At 37.7% G+C, this 13,213-nt stretch overlaps 1 protein-coding gene across 3 annotated transcripts; it reads right to left on the bottom strand.

Moving 5' to 3' along the window:
- Positions 1–2,366: 2,366 nt before the first annotated feature.
- On the bottom strand, positions 2,367–10,054 carry tph1a (tryptophan hydroxylase 1 (tryptophan 5-monooxygenase) a). Of its 3 annotated transcripts, none has more exons than XM_037768206.1 (11): positions 9,877–10,054; positions 5,683–5,817; positions 5,313–5,496; positions 5,123–5,223; positions 4,966–5,033; positions 4,680–4,879; positions 4,453–4,588; positions 4,239–4,365; positions 4,046–4,141; positions 2,970–3,103; positions 2,367–2,873 (listed from the first exon to the last, which is right to left on the bottom strand). In XM_037768206.1, exons 1-11 carry the CDS (start codon positions 9,964–9,966, stop codon positions 2,699–2,701), a joined length of 1,446 nt encoding a protein of 481 aa, XP_037624134.1. In that variant the 5' UTR covers positions 9,967–10,054; the 3' UTR covers positions 2,367–2,698. The 3 variants fall into 3 exon arrangements, with proteins under 3 accessions (XP_037624134.1, XP_037624135.1, XP_037624137.1); XM_037768207.1 differs by lacking the exon at positions 9,877–10,054 and adding an exon at positions 8,032–8,357; XM_037768209.1 differs by having other exon boundaries at positions 2,368–2,873; positions 4,680–4,876.
- Positions 10,055–13,213: the final 3,159 nt, after the last annotated feature.

Below are 13,213 nucleotides of genomic sequence, written 5' to 3'. Positions count from 1 at the left end.
GCTGTATACTCTTTGATTGAAGAATATATTCATTTAGCTAAATGTAAATATGGTAAATGTTGGCAGGTAAAAACTCCAGGTCACCTGCCACGATGGCAGATTTTAAGAAATATTATTTTTTTAAATAATAAAATTGAAAAATAATTAGAAATTAGAAATAATCAGGGATTAAATTACATGATCCATATTCCTGCTGTGTGTTACCACTGACTCACTAGGGGTGAAAGAAAATATCGAAAATTCTCAAAAAGCTTGTATTGATTTTCTAATTAATAGTTTATATGCAAATATTAACTTAATTTTAGACCCTGCTTCTCAGTATAACGCAACACAGTTCAACAACACCACAAACAGCCTCCGAAATGGCCATCATGTTGATTTAACACCTCTCTAACTATTTCTATTGTACTTTTTAACCTTCATGATGGTAGGGTTCATTTAGATTGTTGATGCTGTTATGTGCACATTATGTTTAGTGTTTTTACTTATTGTTGCTTGCTTTGTATTCATTTTTATTATGTACATGTTCAGCACTTTGGTCAACTGCAGTTCTTTTTAAACGTGCTTTATAAATAAAGTTTGACTTGACTAGTTTGACCAAGGTGACACTGACCTACAGTATAAACTGGTAACTGGGTGTAAAATTAAGTTCTACAATTAACATTCTGCAGGTGGGACATAGAAGACCCTTGATTTGACATGGATATGTTCTATTTGTGATGTTATATTTATCCCAAATAAAAACTTTACAAAGCCCATAGAACTAGTCACATTCAGTTTCCAAGAAACCAACACAAAAAATGTCAGTTGGTGTTATTCTATTTCAGAATGGGATTTTATGTGGCCCTTTGGCGTGAAGCATGCTGTTTTGCAGCAGGCTGTTTTTGGTCATATATATACTCTTTTGATTGAAGAATAGCATAGCTATCTAAATGAGGAGTAAAAAACATGAGAAACACCTCTCAGTATAACGCAACACAGTTCAACAACCCTACAAACCGTCTCCAAAATGACCATAATGTTGAATTATCACCTCTCTAACTATAAGAGTAACTACTACTACTTTTTAACCTTCATGATGGTAGGGTTTATTTAGATTGCATTAGTTTGAGCAAGGTGTAACAATTACCTATAAACTGGCAACCTGGTGTAGAATTAATTAAAGTTATATTTATCAGTAACATAGATACCTAGTTTTAATGTGTTAATATGATCAGGTTTCTTCTTAAGATGGACAGAAAGACTAAAGTGATAACATCCTGGAGGTGGGATAGAAGACCCTTGCCCACACATGCATACAGGCAGGCATGCAGACACTAGATACACACAGCATGCTCGCTTTTTCTGGGCCAGTGGAAAAATAATATGTTTTGATAAGGTCAACCGCCTGGATGTGTGATCTCTTTCTCTGATTGATGCTGAAATATCTCTAGAGTTAATTGACAGCAGGAGATCCGTGCAGACATAGATGCAGAGGCAGGGAGAAAGATAAAAACAGAAGGAGACAGAGATGAGTCCCTTTCAGACATCAGGGAAACATTTCTGGGTTAATCTATATATTTAGTAACAGCTTTTTGGCTTTCAGATTGGAGTGCTCATTGTGGAAAACTTATATTGTCTCACTTCAAATACCAGAGGCATAATATTCGGCATAATATTTGGCACCAGCCACATGAGACTATGCAATACAAGGCATTACGTAATTACGTAATAGATGCCAAAAATAACACCAAAAATGTCAGTGTCGCTCTATTTCAGAATGGGTTTTTATGTGGCCCTCGGGTCAAAGGTATAATTATTCTTACATACACAAACTCCAATCTGAATATAACTATTGTCATCGCTTTCAGGCTCCTCGCTGTCATCATTCTGCATCTCCATGATCATCATCCACCTCAGCATCTAGTATCCATAACCAAACCACCACCATGAGGACATCAAAAAGTAACCGGTAAGAAACCATTTGACACACTGTGAAGACACAATATAATTTATTATTTTTCAATTGTTTCAATACATAGCCTACTCATAATGTATATATTTCTTTACAGTAGAAAAATAATGTTTTGATTTCAGGAGCACTACAATTATATTCACTTCAAGAGGAGGTATTCAAAATCATCACTGTAAAATGAAATAGGTCAGGGTACATGGGCCAAGTCTGTCATAATCAGTCAAGAAAACATTCCCATTTATATAACACCAGTTTTCACTCTCATAATTTCCCTCAACAGCACACAAAAGGAACATGATACACACACCAAAAGAATACAAACATGGTACATTTTATACATATCACTGAAGTGAGGAAGATTAAATGTGAAGAAGAAGAACAACAGCAGAGTTAACAATAGGATGAGGAAACCACACATGTTTATAACAGCTGGGGATGTTATAAAAGAAAGCGCGTTGACTGTTTGCAATATAAAGCCGATTGAGCCAAGTACAACTGAAGCAAAACAGTGTCTCAGTATAAGGAGCTCTTTGGGTTTGTGCAGTTTACTGATATCAGTGGCTAAACATACCTAGTGTAAATTGGAGAAGCCATATAAACGTTGCAGTGGGGACAACAGAGCATTTTGCACATTCATTGTACTGACGAAGGGCGATACACAAGCAGTATCTTTACAGCGGTGCTTGGGGGGTGACATGGCGAGCGTTGACGGGCTGTAGGTGGATAACTTCATAATGTGGGCAGTCAGACGCCCAGCTGCTTGTTCAGCCGGCTGAGGGCGTCACCGACGATGTCGAGCTCGTGTCGAAGCTCCTCCACCACGCTATTGATGCTGGGAGTGTCTTTTAGCACATCCACGCTCTGGGTGTAAGGGTTGTATCGGACTGTGAAGGGACGCTTGATGGTCTTGGCAAACTCCCTGTAATGAAATATGTAGTAGATATTTAGATAATTTTCATCTACCCATGTAAGATCTATCATTATGAACGTTAAATTGCAGAGTAGCCGAGCTCACCTCATCTTGACTTTGGCCTCCTCAAAGCTGTCTGACACAAAGTAGACATCCTGAAATGTCGTGATGATGCATTCTTGTTTGGATGTAACTTTGGGGTCAAAAGGCATTATCCTTGCATTGCCAGATAGTGCATGCTGTAATAGAGAAACATAGAACAGATGTTCCATCGATTAATCAACTAATCGGATAAAAAATACTTCTGCTTTATTAAGGAGCAATAGTAAATATACAAAAGAGAAAATAAGAAAATTAGGGATGCACAGATACCAATACTGGATCGGATATCGGTGACAATGGTGTCGATCTATTAAATTCAAGTCTATGTTATATATAATATATACTGGAATTTTAATTCCTGTTTAAGTTTTGTCCAATTTGTTGCTGCATTAAAAAGGTTTACACCTGAACTGGCAACATCTAGTGGTGTAGTTGCAGATTACAACCAACCTCCGCTCACTCCTCCCTTTCCAAGACTGCGGTAACGTGAGCCACCGAGTGCAAAACCATGGTAACACTGTTCGCCTCACTCAGAGACCATCCTTACCATAATACACTACTTTAGGAGCAACGGAAGTCAGACAGCGGTTGGTGGTTTTGCACTCTGCGGCTCACGTTACCGCAGTTTCACAAGCATGTTGGAGAACTACGGTGGCCTTCAGCCAACGTAAAAAAGGCTCTCTCTAGAACCAGTGTTTGGTTTTCTGTTCTGAGCTACTGTAGAAACATGGTGGACTCTGTGAAGAGGACCCGCTCCCTATGTAGATATGAAGGGCTCATTCTAAGCTAATGAAAACACAATGATTCTTAGTTTCAGGAGATTATACAATAATGAAAACAGTTATGAATACTATATTCCATTTCTGCCAATAGATCCCCCGAAATGCTACACAATGTACTTTTTTAATGTAATTATTTTAAAGGGTTTGGCTGGTTAGAAGGAGGGTTTTTAGGTAATATACAGATGTTCAGGCACTTTCCGGTATATATTTTATGATTAGCCAATACAATTGGAAAATATTATAGGAGGAAGATTGTGTTAACGTGTCCACTGTATGGTTCTGTTGAAATGTTTTTACCTTAAGCTCACTGATAGATGACAGCAGTCCTGCTCCGTACGCTCGCAGCTGCCCTTCTTGTTTGCATAGGCCAAACTCCACCGTAAAGAAATAGCACTGCAGCATAAGAGTCGATAAAACAGAAACAGTTATGACAATCATTCTAGATTTAAAAGTTGAGAATATGAAATTTGATTTGATAGGTGTCATTCACCGTGGCCAGTTTCTGAACTGCGTCATCCGAGGCCCCGAGTGAAGCGAGACCGATCTCCTGAGAGAACTGGGCGAAGCTGGGCTCTGCTAGCAGCGGGACGTGACCCAGCAGCTCGTGGCATGTGTCCCTTGATAATGAAAGATAATATTAGGACCAATAGATTTATATGAACATTGGCATCCTTTTCCTAAATATAGTACTGTATATTACTCACGGCTCTGGGGTGTATAAGGGGTCGGAGCTGTGCCGCACGTACTGGGTACAGTGGAAAACCCGGAAGGCCAAACCGGCCAGGAAGTCACGAGGGGACAGATAACCAGCCACAGGCCTGATGGTGAATCCAGTGCGTTCTGATAAGATACGAAACACAGATGAGTGACATTTACAAAGCTTAAAAGATTTATAAAAATTACCAATTTTGTATTTGAAGCAAAAACCTACCCCTGAGGAAGCGTGACACGTCTTCCAGCTGAGGGATGTTGTCCTCCCGAAATTCACAGTATTTGGACAGCAGTGGCAGGTTCTTCAAGTATTCCCGGCAGGCGTGGGTGGGGTACAACTTGTTGAGCTCCCTGTACACAACTCCCCACGTCTTCACTTCCTCCTCTGTGAACTCAATACGGGGAATGGGATCCCCACTGCAGCAAGAGAGAATAACTCTATGAATACCAAGTGAAAACATCTCAGATTTCCAAAATAACCATTAAAATATGCATCAAATACTCACTGCTTGTAGGCCATGGCGAGATCAGCAAAGTACTTTCGCCGTTTCCGGTAGACGTTGTCCTTGAAACCCTGATGGAGAGGAACATAGACGGATATGAGAATGCTTCAAATTTAAGGATTTTCCAAGTCAACCAGTTGTCATATTTGTGCAAACATACCGGATGATCCGCATCCAACTCAGAGCCGTACATAAGGACACGGTTAGCACACTTGTCCAAGTCTGAAATCTTCTTTGGGAACCAAGGTACATCATACATATCTGAGAAGAGAGAGAATAGAAAAATGAGGTATTTGCCGATGATATGGTCTAATATGATATATTTATAAAATCTGAAGGATTTTATTTACTTTCTTCGTCTAGACAGGAGTTATCTGGAGGGTCCATATCCACCACGTTCACATGCTTTCTCAGCAGCTGGATTATTTCATTCAGTTGTTCGTGGTTGCTGTCGCAGTCCACGAAAATTTCAAACTCAGAGGTGCGTCTTTTGGATTTTCTGGACTCTATGTGTACAAGGTTGACATGGTTTTCCTGCAAGAAACATGGAGAATCCTTTTTGAGTTATCTACATTCACTTTATCATCAGCATGATAGATGAATAAATTACTGGTAGACATACATATATATATATATATATATATATATATATATATGACATATGGTACGAAAATGTTATTCTATACTGTAGACACTTGAGTATAATAACTTTGTCCATACCTGGAAGAGTTTGAGAGCCTTTACTAGTCCTCCCACTTCATTCTTGAGTGAAAAGATGATTGTTGCTCTCCCTTTCTCTGATGTATTCTTCTTTTCGGTGTTTTCTTCAATCTTTGTGAAAGTTGATTTGTTTATCTGAAAACAGTAATGAAAGGGGGTTAGATTTCATTTGTGTAACCGCAAGATATCATCCTCATTCAACAACCACTAGTGGCTCTCCTCTGACGGTGATGTGAGGAGATATTCAGCTCTTATCAACTTTTTTTTAATTCAATTTTTAAATTCCACTTTTCTTGTTAGTGCTAGCCCCTAAAAGTAAAGAACTAATGTTGGCACTAATGTGGCACCAGCATTAATAGTAGTGTGAAAACAGCACTGTATTACCATGATCTGTGCTGCATAGCTTCCGTAACCCTTCGACACTGCAATTAGGGGCTGCAACTAACGATTATTTTCATTGTTGATTAATTTTCTCCATTAATCGATCAGTTGTTTTCATTATAAAATGTCAGAAAAGGGTTAATTATGTCGATCAGTGTTTCCAAAAGCCCAAGATGACGTCATCAAATGTCTTGTTTTGTCCACAACTCAAAGATATTCAGTTTACTGTCATAAAGGAGTAAAGAAACCAGAAGATATTCACATTTAAGGAGCTGGAATCAGAGATTTTTTAACTTTTTTTTTTCTTAAAAAAAAATACTCAAACCAATTAATCAATTATCAAAATAGTTGGTGATTAATTTAATAGTTAAAACGACTAAACTAAACCGTTAATTGATTAATTGCTGCAGCTCTAATTGCAATTAAAGAAAAAAAATGCACTGTTGCCTAATTTGTTTTTTACCTAAGGTGAGTCAATGGGTTTCCCCCGTGACTGAACCATAACTCAGGGCAGGTAATGACATGAATGCAAAACTTCTAATCACTGAAGAGCATCTACAGCCATCCAAAGATCCTACGAACATCTTATCTAAAGAGCATGAAACACCCTCAACAAGTAGTAAGTAGGGTAAGAGATACAGAGAACTGCTGCAGAATATTTACGTCTGCCCTGAAAAAGAAACATGGCTTTTCTCTTTACATTCTTAGCGATGAAACATCAGATCCATGTAGAGACATGGCCAAACCTTCTGGTGTATTTCAGCACCTTGGACAAGGGCAGTCGCAATAACCGCAATATTGCAATAATACCGCGATATTGACAAGCCAACCGTGAGGTGGCAAGAAACCGCCAAACCTCTATGTTCACATTTTTTCTTTTTTAAATTCTTTGTAATTGGTGCGCCGCATATATTTCAAGTATATATCCAGAGAAAGTACTCTACCTTGTGAGACATTTTTACTTCTGCAGATATTCCGTATCATCGGACGCAACCAAAGCATCTCAGCTGAAAAAAAACCCCTCATTGTCCTTCTGTGGTCTGCATTTCACAATAAACGATACAGCAACAATATACCTAATAATAGCCTTACAATAAATAGGGATGTACCAATACTGATACCAGACCAGATATCTGGTCGATACTGACTCAAATAGCTGGATCGGTTATCGTGACAATGGGCTGATCTAAAGTATTCGATTACATTATATATATTTATATACTGGAATTTGAATTCCTATTTAAGCTTTGACCAATATGTTGCTGCATTTAAAAAGGTTTACACTTCCTGTTAAAGTTTTTTACCAAGTTGCTGGTGTACGATTTATTATTTTAATCATAAATAACAATATCTATGTATTTATTTGTTTTACAATGTTATGAAAGCAATATTTAAGTCAAGCCTGATGTTGCCTTCCACATAAAAGAATGATCCCACTAACTTCCACACAGTGAAACATACAGTTTATTAATTAAACACTGGTATCGGTATCGGGACTAAAAAAATCGAATTGGTGCATCCCTAAAAAGTATTTTTTTTATATAGCACTAAAATATAGGATAAATTAAGTAATTTGCCCCCAAAAAATGGCAATAATACTGCATCATTATCACAGCAGGGGAAATTCCTTAACCACAACAGCCCTACCTGCAGCCTTACCTCGGACAGCCACGTGGCTGCGCGCGCGCCGTACAAGCGGAACATTCATGTAATCCTGCATCATGAGATTTTAGCAGCAGGACTGTAATTAGCCAACAGCACAGAACAACTAATCTCTTTTGATTGACTGCAACGTTTTCACTTTAGTGACTTTAGTGGTATAGCATATACTGTGCGTCTGATTCAGACACTGTGTTTTATTCCTGTCGAGTAACTACATTAGGCTTCAGAATATATAATACATCTACACAGTGTAATCGATCAAAGTGATTAGTGGAAGTGGAGTAAATCCGTTAAATGTCTGCCTACCATGTTCCTCCCTTGCAGCAGTGTGTAGACCGCATGGCAGACCAGGTTTCTGTGGACCCTGATCCTGGTCTGGAGTATCCCTTGCAGCATTAGTGTGAGGAGACTGTCTCAGGACGCTCCACTGGGGTCAACGCTTTGCGTCTCGGTTTAACGAAGATGAACTTGTCTCTGTCTCAAAGAATCGCCTTAGTGCAATCTCATTTAGACAGCAGGGAAGCCTATTATAAGCCTACTGCACGCTGAGATCCGACCAGCAGCGTTTAATCACTCTGCAGCTTGTGCCATGGTGCTTTTACGCACACATGTTCATCATCAAATAGTTATTTCCCCTCTCTTGATGTCAGCTTTTATTAACGTATACACGGCTTTAAATGCGTTTGATATATAGGCCTACACATTAAGAAGTGCATGTGATTACATTTTAATCTATTTAAAAAAAATTATTCTTATTTTTTTCTAACGTTTTTATCTATTCTTTTGTTATTACACTGTTTAACTTGCACCAACAAAACCAAAGCAAATTCCTAGTGTATACCTCTTACACCTGGCAATAAACACCATTCTGATTCTGATCTAATTATACAGCTGCTTAATTGAACCCATTTTTCTTTTTTCTTTTTTTCTCTCTTTGTTCCTCATTGTGAGAGACAGAAGAGTTCATTCTTTTTTAGATATGATTCATTTTGTGCAGCATTAATGTTTATCAGCAAAATGCACAAAGAACCTTATATGTTTAAGGTGTGTAAACATTTGCAGGTGTTTATTGTTATGTTCATTTTAATCTAATTATACAGCTGCTTAATTGAACCCATTTTTCTTTCTTTTTTCCCTCTTTGTTCCTCATTGTGAGAGACAGAAGATTCTCGCTGCCTAAATTATAAACTTATGTGCTACTTAATTAAACTACTGTAGGACTGTGGGTAAAGCAAGAGCTTCGTCTGTGCAACAGGATCCACTTTAATGTCTCAACTCCAGCGTAGGGCAATTCAACACCCATAACCAAAAAGGTGGCACATCACTTCTTACTTCATATCAATCTTAATCATCACTCACCTTATACAAGCAAGTAAGGTGCGCCATATTATATAGTTCCAGATCTAACTTAAGGAGCAGAATACAATATGTATACTGTATAAAATAAGTCTTTACAAAACTAAATTTAATCTTACAATATGATTCATTTTGTGCAGCATTAATGTTTGTCAGCAAAAATTCACAAAGAAACCTTATATGTTTAAGATGTGTAAAAGTTTGCAGGTGAAGGTCACAGACACAATCGGATTTCCTGCTGAAGCTACAGACTGTTGGTTAGTCACAGTTCAGATCAGTTCAGGTCTTCCACTTTGTCAATAACAGGATTATTTGGTGTAGCCTATAGTTTTGTTGTTTGGAGGCTTTTTTTTGTTGAGCATTTTTGCAACCTTGAAACTCATCTGAAAATTGCAAAAATATAGAATGAATGTGGGATATTTGTGCAATATATATATATATCTTTACATTTCTACATTCAGCACCTACAGTCTGTCCTTTTCCATGTGCGCAATGGAGACATCACAGACTATTTCATCTCTTCTGTCTTTTGCTGTGGAAACCAGTGAATGGTGCACAGATTGAGCGATAATGAGTCTTTTATGACATGAAATATGGAGCTATCCCACTTTAACCCTCTTAACCCTTTGACGCAAATTACATTACAACAAAACGGCTTAAATTAATCTGCTCTGACGACAAAGTAAAAGGCTTATTCATTAAGACCTTTCTCCACACCACTGTCACAGAAAAAAAAAAGGTTGTCTTAAAATATCCCATGCTAGAAAAGCTCTTCTTGGTTTTATAGTCTCTTACCTCATTGTTGAGCAGTTTCTCTTCAAAGCCAATGTTCATGGAGTCAAAAGATCTTCCTCTACGTGGTCCTTCATTTTTGTTTGAGTACATGTTAAAGTGCTGCTGGGTCAGGTGCCTTTTTATGCAGTTTTCTTCCAGCTGGATTATCTAAATAACCCCCTGCAATGTGAAGAAGGATGTCTGCACCGAGAAGCTGCAGCGCTTTGCTATTTAACCAGGAGAGAAAGAGGAGGGGGCAATAATCTCACTGCCAGCAGCAAATGGAAAAAGAGCAGCTCGGCTCACGTCATTAAGGGAAAATCTTTTATTTCACGTAAAGGCCTGAAACAGCTTCAATGAGATCAATCATTCTGATTTTAGTGAGAGAATAAAAAATACCAGATTGAACTGCTTTTATTAGATATTTCAATGTGTTTAAGGAAAAAAAGTGCATATCATAATAAAAAAAGCAGGATTTATTATTACATTTTTTATGTTAGACTCATCTGCAAGCATTTAACAATTAAAACAAAATATAGGAAAATGTGCCATCATATTGAGATTTCCTCCTCATGTTGACACAAGCAGTTTGTTTGTTTGTTGACACCTTGAGACTAAGAGGAGGTCAATGTTTAAGAGGATTCAAGCCCACCTACAGTGATCCAAACATGCCCCCCCTTCAAAATCCTTTGCACTGTAAGCACCTCTGGGTTTCTCGTGCACATAGCACAAATAACCTGCATGTTTTCCCGTATTTAAGACCGTGAGCCTTTTTAATAAGATCAAGACAATCAGCGGAGAAAGCTTCAGAGGCCTCAGCAAGCAGAATCGAGCACTGAATTTAAAGAGGCCTCATTACTTTAAACAGATAACACCACTGTTCTCTCGATAAGCTTGAGTCACCTCACAAGTAGGACAGGTGAGTTGTCTGATTGTCTGTCTGCCAGCACCCTTTAGCTCCACACAGCTCTGATGCATGTGGTACATGTGTGGGTGGTGCACATGCTGTTTGTCTCAGGTGGTCCTGGCCTGTGTCCCTCGTGACATGGACACAGGCTTTACACAACAAAAGAGGCAGTGAAGGGAACTTCCTCTTCTCGGAGACTGAATCCAGATCTGCTCTTGTGTTAGACAGAGCTGCATGTAGCAAGGTCAAGCTTTCATTTCAATATGTGTGTATCCAGTCTGTTCTGGTGGTCATTGATTCACAAAGACTGGGTGGGGACCCACAGGTGGGTCGCAGGAGATTTTTTTAGGGATGCCAAATACATTTCTTTAATAGTCTTTTATTTAACATTTATACCTGCAGAACGCTTTGAGCCACACGAGGGAGCCTGAATGTTCTGATTGTTCTGATAATTGTAGCCTACTAATGACATTGAATCTAATATGAAGCTTCCGTGAGAAATATTCAAAGGTATTCGAAGCTTCATGATGCAGCAGGGGGACATGTTCTTCTGTCTGTCTGTCTCCATCTCCCCTGTTTCTCTACCCGGTACAGTGCTACCGCTGCTGCTGCACACACACCTCTACACACAACAAACATCGATATCCATCTGAGAATAACTAATAATAATTAATGAATGAATATGAATAATGTTGTGGGATTACTCCTTATTTCATGGGCTATTTGGGGATTTAAACATTATTATTACATACTTATATATATTTTTTTAAATAATGAAGCATTCGAATACTGATTTGGAGGTCGATTACCATGACAACAGTCGAAGCATTGGGGTCAGACATACAGCCTAGATTCTGTTTGCTTTACTGATGAGAAGAAAAAAACAAGAGCTTGTTAACTCTTCCTTAAATGCATTTATTTGGTCTCATTTATAAAGTATTTAACATGTGCATGTGTTTTCAAGAAAATGCATAAAACAAAGTAGTGATTTGTCAAACGTAGAGCTCTTCAAAATTATTGCTTTACCTATTTAAGATAATATAAGGTGATGCGGAAATGGCAGTAAAAATGGTCAGGAACAAGTGTTACAAATTAAAACGTGGGACCCCAGAAAAGAAGTTTGGAAAACACTGTTCTAGGACATTAAAACACATCTGGCACCATTCATATTAGCAGAGGAATCAGTCTTCTTCAACAATAAGTAATAACTACATGTACCAGCATGCATTGCACACAAAGTTTACCCCCATTTAACATCATGGAAGCAGGAGTGAACATGTTTACCTGATTGTTGGCTTAAGCTCTTTATCACCTCCACCTACAGAAGGCAAACATTTCTGCTTCAATGTGCAAACACAATACAAACAACAAATGAACAGTGAATATTTTGTACAGTTGAAAGATCAGCTGAAACATTTTATGTCTCCATTTTACCTCTGCTTAGAGTTAGTAGTGGCGTTAGTCACATTTAGCAATAATAACCACAGCTAACAAATTATATATTATCACATAGCGATCCTAAAAAACCATAGACTCAGCAGTAGGCTGCTCTTTGGTTTCTGTTGGCATCACAGTGATTGTTAAGGCTGAAACGATTAGTCGATTAATTGATTAGTTGATAGAAATCAAGTCAATTGGCAATACATTTTGATTCATTTGAATTAATCATTTAAACTCAAGTAAAAATTCTGGGAACTCTGGTTTTTTAACTTTTCAAATGTGAGGACTTTCCACTTTTTTTTAATTAATTTTTTACTTTTCTGAAATTTTTTTAGATTAAACGATTCATCTGTTAATTTAAAAAAACTGTAGAAAAGCGATAGATTATTCGACAATGTAAATAATTCTTACAGTATTTGCAGCCCTAATAATAATAATAATAATGATAAATCTTTATTTATAAAGCACTCATTGTAACACAGTGAAGGACAGAACGTTCAACTAATAAAAAGAACTAGGGCTGTCCTCAACCAAAGAAATTCTTAGTCGACTAACTAACAATGAGATTTTGTCGACTAATCGATTAGTTGATTTCATCGACAGATTTGTAAAACTGAGTTTCTCCACAAAGAATCACACAAAAGCACCACTTTAAATCTTGTGTTTACCAGAGATGTGCTCATATTTCTTCTTGGAAATGAGTCTTTCGGCATGAAAAAAGCATAAAAAACGACTAATCGACGAAAGAAAAACAACGATTAGGCGACTACTCGATTAAGAGGGGGCAGCCCTAAAATTAACCATAAAATCATTGAAACAATAAAAAGCAGAAACTAAAGAGAGGCAAGAACACAATTAGAGTATGATTACTATCGCAGTAGTTTATATAAAAAAAGGTATAAACAGTAGAATTGTTGACTATTAGGGCAATGAAAACCCTTTTTATAAGAAGAGATTTGATTGAGGTTACTGAGCTGCTCTTTGTCTGTGGCAGCATCTAACAGAAACAAC

This window comes from Sebastes umbrosus, chromosome 4 (genome assembly GCF_015220745.1).
Source record: "Sebastes umbrosus isolate fSebUmb1 chromosome 4, fSebUmb1.pri, whole genome shotgun sequence".
NCBI classification, from domain to species: domain Eukaryota; kingdom Metazoa; phylum Chordata; class Actinopteri; order Perciformes; family Sebastidae; genus Sebastes; species Sebastes umbrosus.
This window is presented reverse-complemented; position numbering and strand designations above follow the sequence as displayed.